Source organism: Balaenoptera borealis (assembly GCF_965194805.1).
Source record: "Balaenoptera borealis genome assembly, chromosome: 6".
NCBI lineage: Eukaryota > Metazoa > Chordata > Mammalia > Artiodactyla > Balaenopteridae > Balaenoptera > Balaenoptera borealis.
Genome location: NC_138863.1, coordinates 34,216,597 through 34,241,264, shown reverse-complemented (window position 1 = coordinate 34,241,264; position 24,668 = coordinate 34,216,597). Strand labels below are relative to the sequence as shown.

Genomic DNA, 24,668 nt, shown 5'->3' with positions numbered 1-24,668 from the left:
GGAGAGGCCGCGACAGTGAAAGGCCCGCGCACTGCGATGAAGAGTGGCCCCCACTTGCCACAACTAGAGAAAGCCCTCGCACAGAAACGAAGACCCAACACAGCCAAAAATAAATAAATTAATTAATTAATTTAAAAAAAAAAAAAAAAACACTTGGACAGCATAGCACAGGGAAATCAGCTCGGTGCTTTGTGACCACCTAGAGGGGTGGGATGGGGAGGGCGGGAGGGAGGAAGATGCAAGAGGGAAGAGAAATGGGAACATATTGTATATGTATAACTGATTCACTTTGTTATAAAGCAGAAGCTAACACACCATTGTAAGGCAATTATACTTCAATAAAGATGTTTTAAAAAATAAATAAATAAAATAATATACAAAAAAAAAAAAAAACACTTGGACAAGAAATCACACCTCAGCAAACATCAGAGGACTCACACAGAGAAGAAATCATGTATGGAAGAGACTGGCTATATGTACACCCAAACTCACTTTCTTTTTCTTTGGGGCACACAGTTAGCCTGCATTTCTCAGCCTTCCTTTACTGTGGGTGGGACCATATAACCGACCTGTGGCCAGGAGAATTTGAACACAAGCAATAAACGTTAACTCTAGGCCAGGCCACAAGAAAAAAAAAAAACCTTCCATGCATTCCTGATGACTTTTTATGCCCTGTGGTTCTGAAGTGCAAATCTACTCCCCACATCCCCACCCCAGTTTGCCTTGGGAGCCATTGGGTGGAGATGGCAACCATGACTTAAGACAGAAAAAATTGATTATGATTATGGAGAGCAGAAATTTTCCCAATTCTACCAAAAAAATGTCCATTTGTGCTTTACCTGAGTGAGAAATGAATATTCACTGTTGGGAAACAAACAAACAAACAAAAAACACTTGGACACCCTTCTGCTGAATAAACAATGCTTACATGTCTATGTAGTCATATGTGGCTTATGTGCTCAACCCTAAAATAAACCAGAATGGGTGGTGCAGCTCTAGTGGTACCAAAGGAGGCTAAAACCAAAGAAGTTCTAGAACACAACTTTATTTTTATTTTGGTGAACATCTGGACCATCTGGACCTACAATGGGATGACAGGAGAGTAGTGAGACGATAAAGATGAAAATACCTAGTCTTAGTCTCAAGGAGTTAACAATCTAGAGGCAAGATAAGAGTCATGCAAAGTAGAATGAGATAAATTGTAAATTGAGTATAAGCATTGTGCTGAGGGCTTGAAGAAATGGGACTTATTACATTTGTGGCAGGAATTAGGTTCCAGTAAGTAAGACAGGGAGTGAAAAGGAATGTGGGACATCAGAGAAAACAGCCTGGGGCTTCAAACAGTTGCTAGATGTTGAGCTTTGGAATGCTTGTGGCACTGCAGCTAAATCTATGTGACTCATGGCTTAGCAAACAGATGTCTCACTGTCTCCTGTGGCCTATGGTGACCATAGGACCTTGAGCACAGACAAGAGTGCTTCCTATTAATCTACATGACCAGGTCAGCCCCACTCTATGATTGACATACTCAGGCCACCTCTCACGTAGCCCAGACTGCCACGCAAACCCACTACATATCTGCAAATGTAGGCCACTTCATTATTTTAGCTTTTGTAACTCTTCAGAATTATACATTTTATTATGGTCTTTATTACCTTTATCAAGAATAATCAATTGACTTTGAAAGATAATGGAAAGGGGGAAGAAATGATGTAATATATGAAACAAGTATGGTAAATGCTTAAGTAGATTTTAAAAATAGAGAGGAGATCAATGTATAAATTGGGTGAAATTCTCTAGTTTGATCAAGATGAAGATGTCTGACATATTATAAAACTTTCAAAATCTGATGGTTAAAAGCTTTTGATAAAATTCAACACCCATTTATGATAAAAACTCTCCATAAATTAGGCATAGAGGCAACCTACCTCAACATAATAAAGGCCATATATGACAAACCCACAGCAAACATCATTCTCAATGGTGAAAAACTGAAAGCATTTCCTCTAAGATCAGGAACAAGACAAGGATGTCCACTCTCACCACTATTATTCAATGTAGTTTTGGAAGTCGTAGCCACAGCAATCAGAGAAGAAAAAGAAATAAAAGGAATACAAATTGGAAAAGAAGAAGTAAAACTGTCACTGTTGGGACTTCCCTGGTGGCACAGTGGTTAAGAATCTGCCTGCCAATGCAGGAGCCATGGGTTCAATCCCTGGTCTGGGAAGATCCCACATGCCACGGAGCAACTAAACCCATGCTCCACAACTACTGAGCCTGAGCTCTAGAGCCTGCGAGCCACAACTACTGAGCCTGTGTGCCACAACTACTGAAGCCCAAGTGCCTAGAGCCTATGCTCCGCAACAAGAGAAGCCACAACAATGAGAAGCCTGTGCAACACAACGAAGAGTAGCCCCCGCTCGCTGCAACTAGAACAAGCCCGCACGCAGCAATGAAGACCCAACACAGCCAAAAAAACCCAAAAAACAAAAACAAAAACTTACTTTCCTAAACTTTAAAAAAAACCCAAAATCGTCACTGTTTGCAGATGACATGATACTATACATAGAAAATCCTAAAAATGCCACCAGAAAACTACTAGAGCTAATCAATGAATTTGGTAAAATTGCAGGATACAAAATTAATGTGCAGAAATCTTTTGCATTCCTATACACTAACAACAAAAGATCAGAAAGAGAAATTAAGGAAACAATCCCATTTACCATCACAACAAAAAAATAAAATACCTAGGAATAAACCTACCTAAGGAGGCAAAAGACCTGTACTCAGAAAACTATAAAGCACTGATGAAAGAAATCAAAGATGACACAAACAGATGGAGAGATATACCATGTTCTTGGACTGGAAGAATCAATATTGTGAAAATGACTTTACTACCCAAAGCAATCTACAGATTCAATGCAATCCCTATCAAATTACCAATGGCATTTTTCACAAAATTAGAACACAAAATTTTACAATTTATATGGAAACACAAAAGACCCTAAATACCTAAAGCAATCTTGAGAAAGAAAAACAGAGCTGGAGTAATCAGGCTCCCTGACTTCAGACTATACTACAAAGCTACAGTAATCAAGACAATATGGTACCGGCACAAAAACAGAAATATAGATCAATGGAACAGGATAGAAAGCCCAGAGATAAACCCATGCACCTATGGTCACCTAATCTATGACAAAGGAGGCAAGGATATACAATGGAGAAAAGACAGTCTCTTCAATAAGTGGTGCTGGGAAAATTGGACAGCTACATGTAAAAGAATGAAATTAGAACACTCCCTAACACCATACACAAAAATAAACTCAAAATGGATTAAAGACCTAAATGTAAGACCGGACACTATAAAACTCTTAGAGGAAAACATAGGAAGAACACACTTTGACATAAATCACAGCAAGATCTTTTTTGACCCATCTCCTAGAGTAATGAAAATAAAAACAAAAATAAACAAATAGGACCTAATTAAACTTAAAAGCTTTTGCACAGCAAAGAAAACTGTAAATAAGACAAAAAGACAACACTCAGAATGGGAGAAAATATTTGCAAATGAAGAAACTGACAAAGGATTAATCTCCAAAATACACAAACAGCTCATGCAGCTCAATATCAAAAAAAAAAAAATAACCCAATCAAAAAATGGGCAGAAGACCTAAATAGACATTTCTCCAAAGAAGACGTACAGATGGTCAAGAGGCACATGAAAAGATGCTCAACATCACTAATTATTAGAGAAATGCAAATCAAAACTACAATGAGGTATCACCACACACCGGTCGGAATGGCCATCTTCAAAAAAATCTACAAACAACAAATGCTGGAGAGGGTGTGGAGAAAAGGGAACCCTCTTGCACTGTTGGTGGGAATGTAAATTGATACAGCCACTATGGAGAACAGTATGGAGGTTCCTTAAAAACTAAAAATAGAACTACCATATGACCCAGCAATCCCACTACTGGGCATATACCCTGAGAAAACCATAATTCAAAAAGAGTCATGTACCACAATGCTCATTGCAGTTCTATTTACAATAGCTAGAACATGGAAGCAACTTAAGTGTCCATCGACAGATGAATGGATAAAGAAGATGTTGCACATATATACAATGGAATATTACTCAGCCATAAAAAGGAATGAAATCGGGTCATTTGTAGAGACGTGGATGGACCTAGAGTCTGTCATACAGAGTGAAGTAAGTCAGAAAGAGAAAAACAAATATATATTGATGCATGTATGTGGAATCTAGAAAAATGGTACAGATGAACCTATTTGCAGGGCAGGAATAGAGACGCAGATGTAGAGAATGGATATGTGGACACAGAGGGGGGAGGGGGGAAGGGGAATTGGGATGAATTGGGAGATTGGGATTAACATATATACACTACCATGTGTAAAACAGATAGCTAGTGGGAACCTGCTGTATAGCCCAGGGAGCTCAGCTCGGTGCTCTGTGGTGACCTAGGCGGGTGGCAGGGAGGTCCAAGAAGGAGGGGATATATGCATACGTACAGCTGATTCACTTTGTTGTACAGGAGAAACTAACACAACATTATAAAGCAACCATACCCCAATTAAAAAAAAATCTGATGGTTATGTTTTTATTTCCTCAGTTACTCTTTTATTTCTTTCCTTTTTAAAGGATTGATTTTAGGTGGTTAGGCAAAAGAGGAATTTATAGTCCTCATAAGAACTGACTTTAAAAAATTTTAAGTAAGTAAAATTACTTTAAGCATGTTCAATTCTGTTCGGCAAATATTTATTGAGGGTTTCCTTTTCACAAAGCACTGTGAAAGAAAAGTAGTCTAATTGTGTATAAATAGCGTAAATGAGAATTATACTCATTATAAGAATTGTGATAAAGTCTTTGTTAAAAAACAGAAGTAATGAATAGACGTTTTTTCAAAGAAGTCATACAGATGGCCCACAGGTTCATGAAAAGATACTCAACATCACTAATCATCAGGGGAACGAAAATCAGACAATGAGATATCACCTCACACTTGTTAGAATGGCTATTATCAAAAACAAACAAACAAAAAAACCAAGAAATAACAAGTGTTGTCAAGGATGGAGAGAAAAGGGAACCCTCGTACACAGATGGTGGGAATGTAAATTGGTGCAGCCACTATGGAAAACAGTGTGGAGGTTTCTCAAAAATTTTTAAATAGAAATACTGTATCATCTAGCAAGTCTACTTCTGGGTATTTATCCAAAGAAAACAAAAACACTAACTTGAAAAGATATCTGCACCCCCATGTTCATTGCAGCATTATTTGCAGGAGCCAAGATATAGAAACAATATGTGTCCATTGACAGATGAATAAATAAAGAAAATGTGGTATGTATATGTACAATGGAACATTATTCAGTCATAAAAAAGAACAAAATCTTGCCATTTGTGACAATAGAAATGGATCTTGAGGGTTTTATGCTAAGTGAAATAAGTCAGACAGAGAAAGACAAATACCATGTGATCTCACTTATATGTGCAATCCAAAAAGGAAAAAAAAAGAAAAACAAACCAGCCAAGCTCATAGGTACAGAGAAGAGATTGGTGGTTGCCAGAGGCAAAGGGTGAGGGGATGGGGAAAAATGGGTGAAGGGAGTCAAAAATACAAACTTCCAGTTATCAAATAAATAAGTCATGGGGATGTGGTGTACAGCATGGTGACTATAGTTAGTAATACTGTATTGTATATCTGAAAGCTGCTAAGAGAGTAAATCTTTTTTTTTTAATATTTAATTAATTAATTAATTAATTAATTTAGTTGCACTGGGTCTTAGTTGCGGCAGGCAGGCTCCTTAATTGCAGCTCGCCAGCCCCTTAATTGTGGCATGCGAATTTTTAGTTGCAGCATGCATGTAGAATCTAGTTCCCTGACCAGGGATCAAACCCAGGCTCCTGCATTGGGAACACAGAGTCTTAACCACTGCGCCACCAGGGAAGTCCGCAAGAGAGTAAATCTTAAAGGTTCTCATCATAAGAAAAAAAATTCTGTGTCTATGTATGATGATGGATATGAACTAGACATTGTGGTGATCACTTCACAATATATACAAATATCAAATCATTGTGTTGTACACCTGAAACTAATGTAATGTTGTATGTTAACTATGCCTCCATTTTAAAAACCAGAATTAAGTCCAAATTAAACATTTGTTGAACATTTATCATGTGTAAGGCACTGTGTAGCAAATAAAAGAATAAATAAGGTAAGATTTTCAAGAATTTAAAACCTGCCAGAGAATAAAGCAAGTATAAAAGTAACTGAGTTACAAGGTAAGGCAAGATATATTTTACTAGGAGGGTACAAAGTTCTGAGCAATTTATAGGAGGGAAAGATCATTATCAAGAATCAAGACTCACTGACAAACTGCAATATCAGATTTATAGTATTAGGAAAAAAAAAAGTTTGGTTGACAAAATATACTGCATGTGGACAAAATGTCTCTCGTGCCTGCCAGGTAGAGAATAGACCCACTATTAGTAATGATAATCCTGCACCCGTATGTAAGTACCAAGAGGAGAGAAATTCGTCTGTTTTGTTCATTGATGTATACTTTGTGCCATAAAGATCCCTGGTACCTAGGAGGTGTTCACTAACTATTTAAGTGAATGAATAAAATTCGAAGAAAAGGAGCTGAGATGTCTCTTTTCTAGTTGTAACTCCCTGAAGCTTCTTGACTTGGACTTTGGAGGAAGGTTGGGCAAGCATGACTTATTTGCATGCAGGGGTTATGTTCCTTGTAATCTTGAGAAAACAAAACAAAAAATGACCAATGTATTGAATGAGACATATTTATTGCATGCAGCCATAGGGTAATTGTTTGGTTGCATTTAGCAGAAATTAGTCTTGACCTCTGATGGTTAGTATTTTTATCACCAACTCATCAGCAAGTAGGGGAAGTTTACATAGCATGTCTCAGAAAGCTTAGGCATAGCTCAGTTCTAACATCCTTGCCAAGGGATTGGGGAAATGCCTCCCAGTCCTGGAATATGTGCCCAGGTTACCATCACAGGCCTTTTGTAAATGATCTCAGTTTTCTTGTAGGCAATTGGAACCAATGAAGCCTCTTAGACATTGGAAAATATGTGACCCTCTCCAATCCTTCATTCCCACTAACCCTTTATTGATTCATAGATGAGGTGTTAATCTGTGACTAATCATCTCTATTACCTCACTTGTATATTTAGATCTCTAATTTTGTTTTTTTAATATGAACTTTTTTTAATACATTTATTTATTTTATTTATTTATTTTTGGCTGCGTTGGGTCTTCGTTGCTTTCTCTAGTTGCAGCGAGTGGGGCCTACTCTTTGTTGCAGTGCGCGGGCTTCTCATTGCGGTGGCTTCTCTTGTTGTGGAGCACAGGCTCTAGGCACGTGGGCTTCAGTAGTTATGGCACGCAGTCTCAGTAGCTGTGGCCCATGGGTTCTAGAGCACAGGCTCAGTAGCTGTGGCGCACAGGCTTAGTTGCTTCCCGGCATGTGGTATCTTCCTGGACCAGGGCTGGAACCCGTGTCCCCTGAATTGGCAGGCGGATTCTTAACCACTGTGCCACCAGGGAAGCCCTAGATCTCTAATTTTGAATTCATTCATTCAACAGACACTGCCTAAATACCCATCACAAAGGTACAGTCCCTGTCTTCAAGGAGGCCATGATTTAATGAGGGAGTCAGACACTGAGTGAATAATTAAGACGCATTATGATTAGTGCTATAATAGAAATATGTTTAGGGTTTAAGGCTGTAAAAAATTTCTTTCATTTACTTATAAATGTAGAAATTGACTTATTAGAATTATAATTGCTGATAAACCCAGGCCAAATATAAGGGAGCATTTATAAGCCATGAATGAAGGAATTAAAACCTTGAGTTTAATCTCTGTATTTTTTTAAAATATTTATTTATTTATTTATTATATTTATTTTGGTTGTGCCGGGTCTTAGTTGCAGCACACGGGATCTTCGTTGCTGCATGTTTAATTGTGGCATGCGAGATCTTTAGTTGCGGCATGCATGTGGGATCTAGTTCCCCGACCAGGGATTGAATCCGGGCCCCCTGCATTGGGAGTGCGGAGTCTTACCCACTGGACCACCAGGGAAGTCTCCTTGTATTGTTAAATACATGAATTGTGACATGTTTCCTTATTGGAACTTATTTAGCATCTACAGATACGGTTTTAATTTTTAATTATGTTTCACTAGAAATCTTGGTCTAAATATAAGATCTAATTTTAAACTTTTCTATCTGTATTAAACCCTCATGTTACTATCACATGGGATTCCCAGGTCCGGGTGATACCACTGCCTGTGAACCTGATTCTTTCTCAGTAAGATGATTCCATCTGTGCTGATACAGGGACTCTTTATTTTTAGGACAGCTATTGCCATGGTTACTGTGAACCACAGAGTGGGCCTTCAGTACTATGTCCCTGAACAGTATTTCCCACGAAATTTTGTAGCAAGAGAATAAATGAAATAAAATATATCATACATATAACACAAGAAGAGCTATAATCACAAAACATTCACTTAACTGTGTCATTCATTTAAATGTGTAATGCAAAGATTTTTTAAAAATCCCTTTGCTCTTCTACAATAAGGTAAAAAAGTCTGACCAATGTATTTAAAATAAGTACATTTAGAAAGATGTTTGATTAATTATCAAGTTATTGCAGGAAAAGGCAAGTTAAATGCTGTTATTATTTCCAAATTCAGTTTGGGAACTGAACAATTAAAATTAAAGTAGGTGGAACATTTGCATGGGGTATTAAATGCTTTATTTATAATGAGATTTAATTAATAATTTACAAATACTCTGGTAAAAATCTAAATGTAAAACATTTCTTTCTAGTCATAATTTGCTTTGCAGGGCACTCTTCGGAACATTATTAAGAATTATTCTTTCAGTTTTAAAACACAAAATGAAAATATATGACTTTTCCAAATGGCACAAAATCTTCTGATTTACTTCTTAAATGTACTTAATGTTCTTATTTTGCAATGGATTTCCAGAAACATAAGTCTTTAGCAATCCTTTTTAGGTAGTTTCATAACTTGGGGCCACATTTCCAAAGAGTTTTTTTTTTTTTTTTTAAAGGAAGAGCCTCAGTTAGCCATTTTTTTTTTTAAGTACATTTTTTTTTAATTAATTAATTTATTTATATTTATTTTTGACTGTGTTGGATCTTCACTTCTGTGCGAGGGCTTTCTCTAGTTGTGGCAAGTGGGGGCCACTCTTCATCGCGGTGCGCGGGCCTCTCACTATCGCGGCCTCTCTTGTTGCGGAGCACAGGCTCCAGACGCGCAGGCTCAGTAGTTGTGGCTCACGGGCCTAGTTGCTCCGCGGCATGTGGGATCTTCCCAGACCAGGGCTCGAATCCATGTCCCCTGCATTGGCAGGCGGATTCTCAACCACTGCGCCACCAGGGAAGCCCCCAAAGAGTTTTTTTTTTTTTAATTTTTTTTATGTGAGATTCAACAGAAAAATATACAGACCTTGAGACAAGAAATTTTGTTGTTGTTTTTAAATAGCTAAAGCCAGTTTTAAATTGTTTATATGTGTCAAAGTTAATTCAATCTAATACAATATATGGCATTTAATAATTTAATGAGTTAAGCATTTTGAATATTATATTTATAATATATGATAAATGTAATACTATATAAAAATAAAGTATATAATATATATTCTATACATAACATAATGTGTTAAAATAACACTCTGCAATAGATCCTTTTTAATATAATTATTGGCAGGCAATGCAATTTCCATTGTGTGGTCTAGTTTCTGAGTTCCTGAAGCTGATTTTCTGACCCAAAACAAAAATAAAAACAAAAGCAAAAAAACCACCCCATTTCCCTCTGCTAACTGATATTGAGGTAAATTAGGACTCAAGTGGAGGATTCTATTCTCAATAGTATAGCTGTTTAATTTGAATACCTTGAAATTCTAGAGATTCTGAGGACCCATGAGGATTATATCAAAATTTGAAACTCATGTTGCCAACTGAGTGAGAAGCCATCATGAAATAACATTTAATTTTTGTTGCTAAACTACCCGGGTTTTATATAATAAACTATACATTAAAAAAAAAAAACTTTAAATATCTGATGAGTCCTCTGAATGCTATTTTTTAATGACAGCTGAATACTCTGAGGAGAAAGTACATTAAATCCCCATCTTTGTCTTAACATTTTATATGTAATATGTAAATATTATCATCTACATTAAGAATACACAAATATAGAAATTAAGGGTAATACAAAGATTAAACACAATTTTTAAAGTGTTATTATTATAAGTGGTTATTATTATATTCACAGTTATGTGTACCATCACTACAGTCAATTTTAGTAATTTTTTTTCGCCTTACCGCATGTGGGATCTTAGATCTCAGACCAGGGATGGAACCCAGGCCCCCTGCAGTGGAAGCACAGAGCCTTACCCACTGGACCACCAGGGAAGTCCCCAATTCTAGTCAAACATAATTTTAAATTTCCTAATCATGAAGACTACATGGGGACTTCCCTGGTGGTCCAGAGGTTAAGACTCCGCGCTCCCAATGCAGGGGGCCCGGGTTCAATTCCTGGTCAGGGAACTAGATCCCACATGCCACAACTAAGAGCCAGCATGCCAGCAACTAAAGATCCCGCACACTGCAACAAACATACTGCATGCGGTAACGAAGATCCCGCGTGCCTCAGCTAAGACCCGACGTAGCCAAATAAATAAATATTTTTTAAAAAGGACTACATGCCATCATTAGTTAATATATCAGATTTATATACTCTTAGGGTAAGGTTTATTGTACTAACAGTGGGTCCAATCCATAATTTGATCTTTTTTTTTTTTTGGTTGACTTTTTTTCATGGTTAGATCATTGTAATTTACCTGGTAATGTTGCTGATGAAGAGTTCATAACTTATTTTCTTCTTGTTTGCTTGTTCATGCATATCACTATTAGCAGCTTCTTTGTAAAAAACCTTTTTAAGGCACTTACCCACTTCACGAATTTTAGTTTAGTAAAACTAGTAGATAATAAATTCCAAGAATCAAGTACATATGAAGTACAATCTGTAGCAATCCACTGAAAAGTCCCTTTGTTCTCCCCTTTGGAGGGCAGAACTCCCACTTTCCCCTCAGGATACCTTAGTTACCAACAATTCTATGTGATCACTTGGTAGCCACCAAATAAGGGAAAACCTCACTGTCTGTCTGTACGTTAAACATTAGCAAAATTGAATTCATTTTTATTAAACATGAAAATAAATATGTTTAAATTTCTTCTCTTCTCACATCAATGCATAGTCTCACACATCCCATGAGTTGTGTGTATCCCATTTGGGGGACCACCATGTTAGAAAATGTCTGTCTATTCTCTGATACCTAAATTTTTAAAAAGAAAAATGACAAATATGATCAGTGATAGGAAAGAGAAAGAGAAGAATGAAGGGTAAGACTCAATTTATTTCTACTGGAATAGTTTTATCTAGTCCCTAACCAAGTAAGCCTTGCCAATGTCCTCTCTCTCCAAACTTAAACAAATTTATGTTAATATGTAGACTGACTGTGTTAAAACCCAATGTAAAGTACCTTCCTTTTCACAGTATCATTAAGGTCTATATTTGATTGAAGCAGCGAGTGGATGATTGTTAATACATCCTATTGTGCAAGTTCTGCCTGTCTCTGCTGCTTCCATCAGGTCCATAATCCTACAACCCCTTCTTTTCCTTTTTTATTTTCTTCTAATTTGTTTCTTCCATCATATTAATTGTCCAATTGGATAAATTCTTATTCTTTCCATGGTTTTGTCTTTGTACACATTTTCTATGCCAATTTGTCCCTCCAAAGTCCTCATGTTACTTTAAAAAAATGTCTAAATCTGTTTCATTAGGTGTATCAAAACAGAGTTCCCTTCAAAGTACAAGTATACAGTAAAATGACTGTATTCATTATTTTTTCATAAAATATTACATGCCACATTTTAGATTGTTAAAAATCCCTACTGTTTACTTCAAGCGTAATTAGAAAGTAGCGCTGAGAAAAGATCCAAAACGATAATTTTATGGAATCTTATAGTAGTTATCAGATACAAATGATAGGTAACATAATTTAGTGGTAACTATGGGCTGTGGAGTCCGACCTGGATTCAAATCTAACTCTAGAACTTACTAGCTATGCCATCTTAGGTTTTGTTACTTTACTATGAACTTGGCCAACATACAGAAAAGGGCTAATAACCCTTTTAATAATCATCTACAGTGCTTATTCATGAGGCTAGCAGACACATAATTAGCATTATTCTCAAATGTACTTTGGTCATTTTAAGAACGAGTATCACATTTAATTGGCTCTGGTTCAAATAATGGCAACAGCTAAGATGACAGTCGTTTGTATGCTTTGCAACTCCTAAGGTATTCAGGCAATAATTTTCAAACTAAAATATAAAGAAAGCTTTACTTCTTGCTTCCAGCAAATATTATGATGGATAAGAAAAATCAATTCTAAGATTTGAGAACAAAACTACTGTTATTCTCTACTATTAATGTATCAAGCACTGCACTTTCCATCTTTTCGCTACCTAACCCAGCAAATAAATTTACAATTAACCAGAGATTCAATTTCTTTAATATATATATGGCTATTCAGGTTATTTACTTCTTTAGTGAGCTTTGGTAGTTTGTCTCATAAGGATGTAGTCAATTTCATCAAAGTTTATTTGCATAACGTTGCCAATAAATATTATTGTTTCATTGTTGTTTTAATGTCTCTAAGGGATCTGTAGTGATGTCTCTTCTTTCATTACTAGTATTCCTAACTTGTGTCTTTCTTCTCATCAGTCTAGCTAGAGATCAATCTTATTAGCTGCATGCCACAAATTTTGCTATTTGTGTTTTCATTTTATTCAGTTAAAGATATTTTCTAATATACCTAGACTTTTTTGAGCAGGGGCTATTTACAAGTGTGCTGTCCAATTTCCAAATATTTGTAGATTTTTCAGATGTTATTTTTAGTCTAATTTCTTCATGGTCTAAGAATATACTTTGTGTTGTTTCAATCCTCTTAAATATAGTTTTATGGCCCAGAATATAGTCTGTTGTGGTAAATGTTCCATGTTCATTTGAAAAGAATGCTCTACTGAGCCTGCGCTCTAGAGCCCACGAGCCACAACTACTGAAGCCTGCGTGCCACAACTACTGAAGCCCACGTGCCTAGAGCCTGTGCTCCACAACAAGAGAAGCCACCGCAGTGAGAAGCCCGTGCACTGCAACGAAGAGTAGCCCCCACTCTCTGCAACTAGAGAAAGCCCACGCACAGCAACGAAGACCCAATGCAGCCAAAAATAAATAAATTTATTAAAAAAAAAAATTCTGGGGACTTCCTTGGTGGTCCAGCCTTCCAATGCAGGGGATGCAGGTTCAATCCCTGGTCAGGGAACTAAAGATCCCACATGCCGCGGGGCAACTAAGTCCGTGTGCCGCAACTACTGAGCCTGTGCGCTCTAGAGCCTGTGCACCACAACTAGAGAGCCCGTGTGCCGCAACTACTGAGCCCGCACACTCTGGAGTCCAAACACCACAACTAGAGAGAAGCCCACGCACCGCAAGGAAAGATTCCGCATGCTGCAATGAAGATCCTACGTGCTGCAACTAAGACCTGACACAACCAAATAAATACATACATAAATAAATATTGTTAAAAATATTTTAAAAATTAAAAATAAAAATCTGGGGACTTCTTTGGTGGTCCAGTTGTTAAGACTCCGTGCTTCCATGGCAGGGGGCACGGGTTCAATCCCTGATCAGGAAACTAAGATCCCACATGCCACAAGGTGCAGGCAAAAAAAAAAAAATCTGTTACAGTACACCTATGTTCATAGCAGTATTATTCACAACAGCTAAAATGTGGAAGCAACCCAAGTGTCCATCAATGAATGAATGGATAAGCAAAATGTGGTATGTACATAAAATGGAATATTATTCAGCCTTAAAAAGGAAATTCTGACCCATGCAACACAGATGAACCTTGAGGGCATTATGCGAAATGAAATAAGCCAGTCACGAAAAGACAGATTCTGAATGATTCTACTTATATGAGGTACTTAGAGTAGTCAAAAATCACAGAGACAGAAAGTAGAATGATGGTTGCCAGAGGCTAAGGGGAAGGCAGAATGAGGGGTTATTAATTAATGGGCATAGACTTTCAGTTTTAAAAGATGAAAAGAGTTATGGAGACGGATGGTGGTGATGGTAGCACAACATTATTAATATATTTAATGTCACTGACTGTTCACTTAAAAACAAGATGGCAAATTTTATCACAATTTTAAAAATTAAAACAAAAACAAAACTATTAGAACATATCCATTTGTTCAAATATATGCTGGCTGCCTGCTATTTGCAGAATGTACTGCTTCCAGTCCTCAACTCCCCAAGTATTCCAAACCAAATCTGATATGGCTGGAGACACTTTTTTTTTTTAAAGAATGACAAAGCAGACTGGTACATGTTCTCTTACTTTATTAAATCTTACTAGTATTCTTTAAGGAACAAACACACAGATGAGTAGGCTACAGTGAAGAAATCTTCTTTTTATAAGAGAGTTAAGAAGACATTAAAAGATAATTCCAGGTATTATCTTCAGTGGTGCTTCTTATCTTTTTTCTGGGACTCCAGGTAATATTCAGCCCCTACAGCTACCACAAATGCAGCAAATCCCCATTTGAATCCTTTTAATAATGCACCAACAAAGGAAACATTATTTGCAAAGCCACCCATGTATCTCCAAGCTTCATTGCTAGAGGAAAAAAAAGGGGAAAATTATATTCACATATGACTTACATACATTCATTGAGTAAAATATATTTGATTTCATCTTTCTAACAGACTTAAATGCAACCTTATATAAGATAATCTAAGTGGATCACAATAGGAATCTTTCTTTGGCATAAGATAATTAGATCTATATGCCCACATTTCGTACATGAAATACAAGAAAAAATACTTGATGATTTCATATTTCACAGTCATAGTACTCAGGATTTTACAGAATTCTCAAATGCAAGGCTCACCTTGGCCTATCCATCACAGGTCAGTTGTGTAGCTTTGCTCATACTAGTCATTACAGCTTCATGGAAAGAGGAAGTTAAGAGACCAGGGTATTAATCTTTGCTCTGCCATACTAGATACACAACTTAGGCTCGGCAAGTTACTTAACCTGTTGGGGTCTATTTCTTCTACTCAATAATGATTACTATTTACCTTATAGCATTATTATAAAGATTAAACAGAGTAATGTATGATGTATTTTGGCACAAAGAGTATGTAACACTCGATAATACTATTACTATTCAAGAGGATCATTGATTTTCCCTGTCATAGAAGCCGGAACTTTAGTAGACTAATTTCGTGCTCTGGCAATCATTCTTTTGAGTATCCTGAACAGAGAAGGAAACAAATCAGAGCGCTCTAGTGAAAAAAAGTCTTCTCTCGCAGGTAAGGATAAATGAGTGGAAAAAATCATGTTTTAAAGAACAAAACCCACTTAACTCTAAAAATCTGACTTATGAAAGCTAATCAAATCTAATTTAAGACACCAAAACCAGACAAAGACATTAGAAGAAAACTACAGATTAATATTCCTCATGAACATAGATGTAAATATTCTTAACAAAATTTTAGAAAATTGAGTCCAGCAATATTTAAAAGGATAACATATCACGATGAAGTAGAGTTTACCTCAAAAGAATGCAAGATTGGTATAACATCTGAAAATCAATAAAATTAACTCACCATATTAACAGAATAAAAAAAGAGGTGAGCATCTTAATAGATGTAGACAAAGCATTTAACAAAATTCAACACCTATTAGTAACAATAACAATAATAATAGTAACTCATAGTAACCCAGGAATAGAAGAGAAATTCCTCAACTTGATGAAAGGCATCTCTGAACATCCCACAACTAACATTACACTTAATGATGAAAGACTGAATGCTTTCCCCATTAGTAATAAAGCTAGGATGTTCAAATACACCACTTTTATTCAACATTATACTAGTAGTGTTAGCCCATGCAATAATGCAAGAAAAAGAAATTAAAAGGTTATAGATCGAAAAAAAATAACGTCTTTGTAGACGAAATGATCTTCTATGAAGTAAATTCTAAGGAATCTGTAAGAAACATCTGCTAGAACTAAAAAGTGAATTTAGCAAGGTAACAAGATACAAATTCAATATATAAAAAGCAATTATATTTTTATATATTAGCAATGAACAATTGGAAATTGAAGTTTAAAAATACTGTTTACAATAGCATAAAAAATATGGAATAAGTCAGGATAAACTGAACAAAATATGTACAAGACTGTATGAACACTGCTGAGAAAATTAAAGAGGATCTAAACTGTCCATGGACTGGAAGACAATATTGTTAAGACAGCAGTTATCCTCAATTGAGCTAAAGATTCAAGGTGATCCCAATTAAATTCCAAGCAGGCTTTTTATAGAAACTGAAAAGCTCATTCTAAAATTTAAATATAAATACAAGAACTTGGAATAGCTAAAACAATTTTTTTTTAAAGTTGGACATCTTATTTTATACTACCTGATTTGAAGACAGTGTGGTATTGACATAAAATAGATATACTGATCAGGGTAACAGAAAAGAATCCAGAAATAGACTGTACAGATATTGTCAACTGACTTTTGACAATGGTATCAAAGTCAATTAATGGGGAAAGACAGTCTTTTAATATATGGTGCTAGAACAACTGGAGGTCCATATGCAAAAACATTAACCTTCATCCTTACCTCATATGACATAAAAATTAACTCAAATGGATCATATACCTCAATGTAAGAAAGAACACTATAAAAGCTTCCAGAAGAAGATTAGGAGAAAATCTTAGGATGCAAAAAGCACAAACCATAAAAGAAAAAAATGCTAAATTGGGACTTCAGCAAAATTTAAAACTCTTTGAAAGACATCATTAAGAAAATGAAAAGAGGGACTTCCGTGGTGACACAGCGGTTAAGAATCTGCCTGCCAATGCAGGGGACATGGGTTCAATCCCTGGTCCAGGAAGATCCCACATGCCGCAGAGCAAGTAAGCCTGTGCACCACAACTACTGAGCCTGTGCTCTAGAGCCTGCAAGCCACAACTGTTGAGCCTGTGTGCCACAACTACTGAAGCCTGCGCGCCTAGAGCCTGTGCTGTGCAACAAGAGAAGCCACCGAAATGAGAAGCCTGTGCACCGCAATGAAGAGTAGCCCCTGCTCGCCGCAATTAGAGAAAGACTGCGCGCAGCAACAAAGACCCAACGCAGCCAAAAATAAACAAACAAACAAACAAACAAATAAATTTATTTAAAAAAAGAAAATGAAAAACATCTGCAAAACTTTTATCTGATAAAGGACTTATATTAAAAATATATAGACAACTCTTATAATTCAATAAAAGACAAACACTCTAATAAATAGAATGGGCAAAAGATCTGAATAAACATTGCACCAAAGAAAATATACAAATGACAAATAAGCATATGAAAAGATTCTCGTGATCTTCATTCTTCATGGAAATGCAAATTAAAACCCAAAGAGATATTACTATTACATTCACTAGAATGGCTAAAATTAAAAGGCTGATAATACCAAGTACTGATGAGGACATTGAGCAACTGAAATTCTCATGCATTGTTGGTGGGAATGCAAAATGGTACAGCCACTTTGTATAACAGTTTGGCAGTTTTTTATTTAAAAAAATACACTTTTCAAATGATTCAGAAATCCCACTGTTAGATATTTACCCAAGAGAAATGCAAGCATATGTTCACACAGACTTGTACTTGAATGTTTAAAGCAACTTTGCTCATAATAGCCAAAAACTGGAAACAAGCCAGATGGCCATCAACTGGTGAACAGTAAACAAAATGAGGTATATGCATACAATGGAGTAGTACTCAGCAATAAAAAAGGAAGGAACTATGGATATAAGTTAACAATGAACATAAGTCTCAAAAGCACTATGATAAGTGAAAGTGGCCAGAACAAAAGACTACAGACTGTATGATTCTAATTGAAAAAGCAGATCAAGGGTTGCCAGGAACGAGGCGTAGGATAGCACTGAGTGCAAAGGATCATCAGGGAACTTTTTGGTATTCTAGAAATATTCTGCCATGTTTGTGGTGGTAGTCACGTAACTGCACACGTAACTGCACATATCTGTCAAAATTCATGGAATGATACACTTAAAGTGGGATGAATTTTACTGTATATAAGTGGTATTTTAATAAAGCTGATTTTAAAACTTAAATGTAAAAGGCCACTTTCAATGATTTTTTAAAAAAGAGAATACATTGAAAAGGAACATAGATACTGCTTCTCTAGGATAAGTTCTATTTAAATTATTTAATTATTCTTACCGGCCCCATGGATCCCTTAGCCCTCGTGCAGCCAGCTTCTCCTGGACAGTTTCTAATGGTGTCCCTTCTATAGTCCATTGTTTATAATCTGGAAGTTCCATTTTACTATGACCATGTTCATGTCCATGTCCATGGGCCATGTCTACAGGAAAAGATTAATTTAAGGGAGAAATACATATATTGTAGATATCAAATACCCAAGTTTACTATTTATGTTTTAAGGTAAAACATTTAAAGCTAATGTTTTAAAAAGAAAGGCAATATAAATACTTGAAAATTCTAAGCCAAGAAATTTTATAAAACAGTGTCTCTTTACATAACTAGTACATGTTCACAGTTTGGAAATATACATATGCAAAATATAAAAAAGAAAAATAATCGGTAATCCCATCACTAAGAGATAACCATTTGCTGTTTGGTTTCTTTCTTCATTATAATAATAGCAAATATTTATCATGCCCTATGTGCCAGGTGCACTATGATAAAGTGCTTTAACTGTCTTGACTCCACATTATTCCTAAAACAACTCTTTGAACTTAAATTACTATTATTATCCCCATTTTATAGATGAAGACAATGAGGCTCCAAGAAAGTAGCAACTTTCTGAAGGTAACAAAAATAGTTAATGGTACAATTGGGTTTTGAACATTGCAGTTTCATTTCAGAGCCCTTGCTCCTAACTTTTAAGCAATACTGTTTCCTACTTTTCAGTCTTTCGTAATGCATGAATATCTATAACAAAAATGTTGTACATACTGTTTTGTTACGTGCTTTCTTCAGATGATTCTTTAAAAATGCAGTATTACTGTGGTTAATACATATGGATCACACGAACTTTTTCTGTAAAAAGCCACATAGTAAATATTTTAGGCTTTGTTGGCCAAGAGGTAAAATCAAGGTTATTATGTAGGTACTTTATATAACAGGAGAGAAAACAAATTTCCATAAATATTTATTGATAAAATTCAAAATATAACAACTGAGTATAATTTTTTATAATACAAGTCTTCTGATGAAAAAATGCAATTCCTTTTTGGGGGGATAACATTTTGCTTAACTGTGTCTCAAAGTTTAGTGTTCCTTAGTATCAAATTGATTGCAAATGTTCATCTGTAAAAACCCTTCTTAACTCATTGGCCACATAAAAACAGGCAATGGGTTGAATTTGGCCAGCAGGCTGTAGTTTGCTAACTCTTTTTTTTTTTTAATAAATAAATGTATTTATTTATTTATTTTTGGCTGCATTGGGTCTTCATTGTTGTGCACGGGCTTTCTCTAGTTGCGGGGAGCGAGGGCTACTCTTCGTCGCAGTGCGTGGGCTTCTCACTGCAGTGGCTTCTCTTTTTGCAGAGCACAGGCTCTAGGTGCATGGGCTTCAGTAGCTGTGGCTCGCGGGCTCTAGAGCGCAGGCTCAGCAGTTGTGGCTCACAGGCTTAACTGCTCCGCAGCATGTGGGATCTTCCTGGACCAGGGCTCGAACCCACGTTCCCTGCATTAGCAGGCGGATTCTTAACCACTGCGTCACCAGGGAAGTCCCTAGTTTGCTAACTCTTGATGTAGATCAACAGAGACTTTTTTTTTTTAATTTTTATTGAAATATAGTTGAGCTACAATGTTGTGTTAGTTTCATGTGTACAGCAAACTGATTCAGATAATACATATATTAAGTATAAGTATTCTTTTTTTTCTAACATTCTCTTCCGTTAACAGAGTCCTTAGGACCCCTTTTTAATCGATAAATTTGCTTTAATAAAATATGTCCCCAATGGGTATATAAATATTTCAGTTTTCTAGTGTTACTTTTATAGATAATACAAAAATAAACTTGAGCTCAGTCCCCAGTTATATTGTTATGAATTTCGAATTAACAGGGTATGAATTAACAATGCTATACTGTAATTTGTATAAGGTTAGCAGTAGCAATTCTATAATCACTGCTTTCCAGAAATAAAACCAAACCAAATGATTATTACCATTTTGTCTGCATTTATAACTATAAACAAGTCCAATAATAAGGCAGGATTCTTACACTGAATTTTAGAAGACAGAGGTAATTATTAGATAGTGTATACTAAAGACACATTATGTGAAGTGCTCATTTCATTAAACAATAGTTCCCAGAATATGGGGGACAAAACTGTACATAGTAATTTTGACAAATTAGCCAACACTTAATATTTTTATTTATAGACATGTTAAGATATCAAAAAACATTATGTTGATGATTTTCACATTTAGAAGAGAATAAAAATGAATACCTACCAAACACAAGTTAAAACTACAACATTCACAACTTTGAATGAAACATTTAATCCATTATTTCATTATTATTTGGTGGATTCAATAATATAAAGGAAACAAATTATGGTTTCAGATTTCAGTCTGACTTTTGAGATTCAATACCTTATCACAAAAGAAAGACTTCTAGAAGCATTTAATTATAATGATAAAGTGTTGGCTTCTTCTAACTATGTTTTCCAAAAAATATTTTTTAAATAATGTTTCATTCCAAAAATCTTTAGATTACAAGAAAACCCTTATTTTGGCAAATGTCAATTCTAGAACATTAAACGTACTTGAGTATCAATGTACTTGGAAGAGAATACAAAACAAAGGTCAAAAATTTTTGACTAAATAGCTTGATTTTGAAAATGAAAATTGAAATATTACCATGGTATGAAGGCTATCTCAAAGTTACAATACTACTATGCTCAAAATATTAAGTAATTTGGAAGATATATCTTTGAAAAAAAAAAAAAACCATGAAAGTATACCTATACTCATTTCTCCTAAACAAATTTCCGTTAATAAATTCAATGTATTTTCTCTTCTATCTAATTAAAATATTTCAGTAAGAGTCCCTTCATAGGCATTTACTAAATATTTTAATGACTTTTCAAGAAGAACAAAAAGTTGAACAACACTATTTTTAGGGAAGCTTCATTTTCTCTTAAAAATTATTTCTACTTCAGAATAGCCATAAATCAAACAATGATATCCTGATCACTTGAAGGAAGAGTTTGGAATCCTACTGAAGTGCACTTTGGTTCTGTACAGATCTGGCATCAAACCCTGAATGCACCATTAATAGCTATAAAATCCTGTGCAAATCATTTAAATCTTGCTCAACTTCAGTTTCTTCATATAACATGAGGTTAAAACCTACCTTGCAAGATTGTGAAAATTGGGGAAAACACATTGTGATGATGTGCCTTCCACTGTCACACCCAGGTGGTAAGAATGTGATTTAACAAAACCACTGTAAAAAACTGCTTGGTATGACCTAGAAAAGTTAAACGTTTGAATATCTTACGGCCTAGCAATTCTAGTCATAGGTACTGTATATATACTCTAGATCTGCACTGTCCAATACAGTAGCCACTAGCTCCCTAAATGTGGCCTATGCAACTGGGGAACTAAAAATTTTTATTTAATTTTAATTAATTTAAATTTCAAAACGGATTTTCAAACCAGTTATTGGAAAATTTTTAAGTGTGTTTGGTACAAACTGGGCATGCAAAGCTGCTTTATCAACTGTAAATTTTATGAAATATAAATGCAGATCAAGTGTTTGCATTTATGAAAACAGCGTATTCTGTAAAACACATCACTTTTGAAGACAGCATGAAGAAAATGTAAAATATTTCATTACTAACTTTTAATACTGATTACACCTTAAAATGATAATATTTTGAATATATACACTCGGTTAGATAAAATACATTATTAAAATTAATTTTATGTTTCTTTTTACCTTTTTAATATGGCTACTAGAAAATTTTAAATAACATATGTGGTTTGTATTACATTTGCACTAGACAGCACTGCTCTAGAGAAACTCTTGCATCTGTATAACAGATATATTTTATAATCAACAGGCAAATGGATAAGGACTTCCCTGGTGGCGCAGTGGTTAAGAATCTGCCTGCCAGTGCAGGGGACACGGGTTCGAGCCCTGGTCCAGGAAGATCCCACATGCCATGCAACCACGCCCGTGCACCACAACTAATGAGCCTGCACTTTAGAGTCCGCAAGCCACAACTACTGGAGCCTGCGTGCTGCAACTACTGAAGCCCACGCACCTAGAGCCCACGCTCCACAATAAGGGAAGCCACCATGATGAGAAGCCCACACACCGCAACAAAGAGTAGCCCCGGCTCGCCACAACTGGAGAAAGCCCGCGTGCAGCAACGAGGACACAACGCAGCCAAAAAAAAAAAAAAAAAGAATGCAAGAGAATCAGGTGGAAAAACTGTTAAAATAAAAATTCAACAAAAATGCCAAACACACGATGAAAAAAAAAGAATCTCTGTAGCCATATTATTTATGCTAGCCCCAAACTGTAAACAACTCAAATGTCCAACTATGGAATGGATTAATTATGGAATATTACACGATAAAAACAACATGCAAAAGTATGAATGAATTTCACAAACATAAGAATGAGCAAGGGTGAGTCAGAAAAAAATACACACTTTGAATCCCATTTATATAAATGGAAAAACCTAACAATTCATTTTCTAGGAAAAAAATTTAAGTGAAACAAGTAAATGATTATTACAAGTTAGGATGCTGGTTACCTCTTGCTGGAGGAGATGGAATCACACAAACTCATTCAGGGAGCTTCTAAGGCAGTGTTTTTCAACGTATTGTAATTACTGTACCCCAAAAGCTCTTCTTAAGATCTTTTTTTCCCCCTAATCATGTTCTCACCCTACCCCTCCACATGAAAATTTAATACCACAGTTTATGTACTATGGCTCTTTGGAGGGCCACAAATTATTGTATTATCTAAGGGTTTTTTTGCCCTCTCACCCCCACCCAACAAGAACCAGTTTTTACCTCCTTAAAAGGCAATCACCTCTGTTGAGAATGCATATTTAAGTTTTTGGCAATGCTTTATTTCCTAACCTGAGGGGTGGTGATCAAGTGTTTGCTTAATTATAATTCTTAAAAATGTACTTACGTTTTATACAGCCTTCTGTTATGTATACTTCACAATAAAAACTAAAATTAGATAAAGTGACTTAAATCGTGCCAAGGACTCAACAAGAGGTGATTATTTCCCTTTCAGAGCTTTTCAAACAAGAACAGCAAGGAAATAAGTTCAACAAGGAAAGAGCATGTAATCATGAATTTTTTTTCACCTCCTTCTATCTACCTATGTTTGGAGTGAACCTACAAGTTCAAGTTTGGTGGATATTAACCTCCACAAACGAGAGCTGGCTCTAGTACAGGAACAGTGTTGGCGTACTTTCCCTGAGAAGGAAATAAAAGGGTAATGCCGCTTACACTATATGTAATTTCACAGTTTACCGAAGACTTTGAAGTATATATTCCAATTTCTCCTCATTTAAAAAATTGTACCATAAGAACATTACAAAATAAAAGACAAATTAACTGTTTTCCCCTTTAGTGTCCCTTCCAGTCCCTGTATCCGCGTATATGCAATTTAATAGTAATCACACTAAAAATTGATGTGATTTTGTACCCTTTTAACATTGTGTCATAAACTTTAATACCAGAAAAATCTTATTTAAAACTGTACTATACATGCTCGTGAGGCAGGCATTACAAGTATTCCTATTTTACAAATTTTCGATTTGAGTGCGGTTGTGCCTTCATTCGACTCAAAGGTAAACCAAAAAACACGGGGCGGGGGGTGCTGCGGGTGACACAGAAGGAAAAAAAGCATCTGGAGTTAACAACCACAGTGATCCTCACAGCATCCTTCTACAACCACCCCTCACTACCCCAGGACTTCATAGTTCTCTCCTGCTAGTTCTTCGATCTCCTTCCCTCTTGAGCTACTCATTCTCATCATCCTTCTCTATTTAGTCTCTCCTTTTCGACAATCCCCGGAGTAGAGTCTCATTCTCATTCCCGATCAAGAGATCTACCACCAGCTCCCCTATTTACCTGACAACAATCTGACCTCTCAGGACACTCAAGATTCAACCCGCCAGCCGGAGGCAACCGGAAACGGAAGTTGTCACCTCGAGTACCTTACGGCAGGAAAGCAGAGGAGAAATTTAACATTCTGGTCCTGGGTCACAGATTCCTGGACCAGGTGGAGGTGACATGAAGGAGGCTGGAAGTGGACATTTTCCCCGCACATCTGTGCATCCGGAGTCTGACCGAGGTAAGAGAAACTGTGGAAGACAGAGGGCGGGGTAGAGGCGACGTGGTCCTTGCTCGGAGACCGGAATCTTTAGACTCTGC

The 24,668-nt window shown here is 36.0% G+C and overlaps 1 protein-coding gene and 1 long non-coding RNA gene across 4 annotated transcripts; one reads left to right on the top strand and one right to left on the bottom strand.

Annotated features, from left to right (window-relative positions):
- The first annotated feature begins 394 nt into the window (after nt 1-394).
- Nucleotides 395-9,998, top strand: LOC309631136. Its single transcript, XR_014246087.1, has 2 exons — nt 395-9,098; nt 9,464-9,998. It is a non-coding gene; the product is annotated as an uncharacterized lncRNA (long non-coding RNA).
- A 4,528-nt stretch (nt 9,999-14,526) lies between these two features.
- Nucleotides 14,527-24,502, bottom strand: NDUFB3 (NADH:ubiquinone oxidoreductase subunit B3). Of its 3 annotated transcripts, none has more exons than XM_082397200.1 (4): nt 24,366-24,489; nt 19,203-19,286; nt 18,447-18,588; nt 14,527-14,820 (listed from the first exon to the last, which is right to left on the bottom strand). In XM_082397200.1, the coding sequence occupies exons 3-4, from the start codon at nt 18,584-18,586 to the stop codon at nt 14,664-14,666; spliced, it is 297 nt and encodes a 98-aa protein (XP_082253326.1). In that variant the 5' UTR covers nt 18,587-18,588; nt 19,203-19,286; nt 24,366-24,489; the 3' UTR covers nt 14,527-14,663. The 3 variants fall into 3 exon arrangements, with proteins under 3 accessions (XP_082253326.1, XP_082253327.1, XP_082253328.1); XM_082397201.1 differs by lacking the exon at nt 24,366-24,489 and adding an exon at nt 23,027-23,172; XM_082397202.1 differs by lacking the exon at nt 19,203-19,286 and having other exon boundaries at nt 24,366-24,502.
- Nucleotides 24,503-24,668: the final 166 nt, after the last annotated feature.

Coding starts and splice junctions, on each gene's coding strand:
- NDUFB3 (XM_082397202.1), bottom strand. CDS start 18,586: ATGGCCCATGGACATGGACATGAACATGGTCATAGTAAAATGGAACTT. Junction 14,821..18,446: donor CTAAGGGATCCATGGGGCCG/GTAAGAATAATT, acceptor TTTTTCCTCTAG/CAATGAAGCTTGGAGATACA.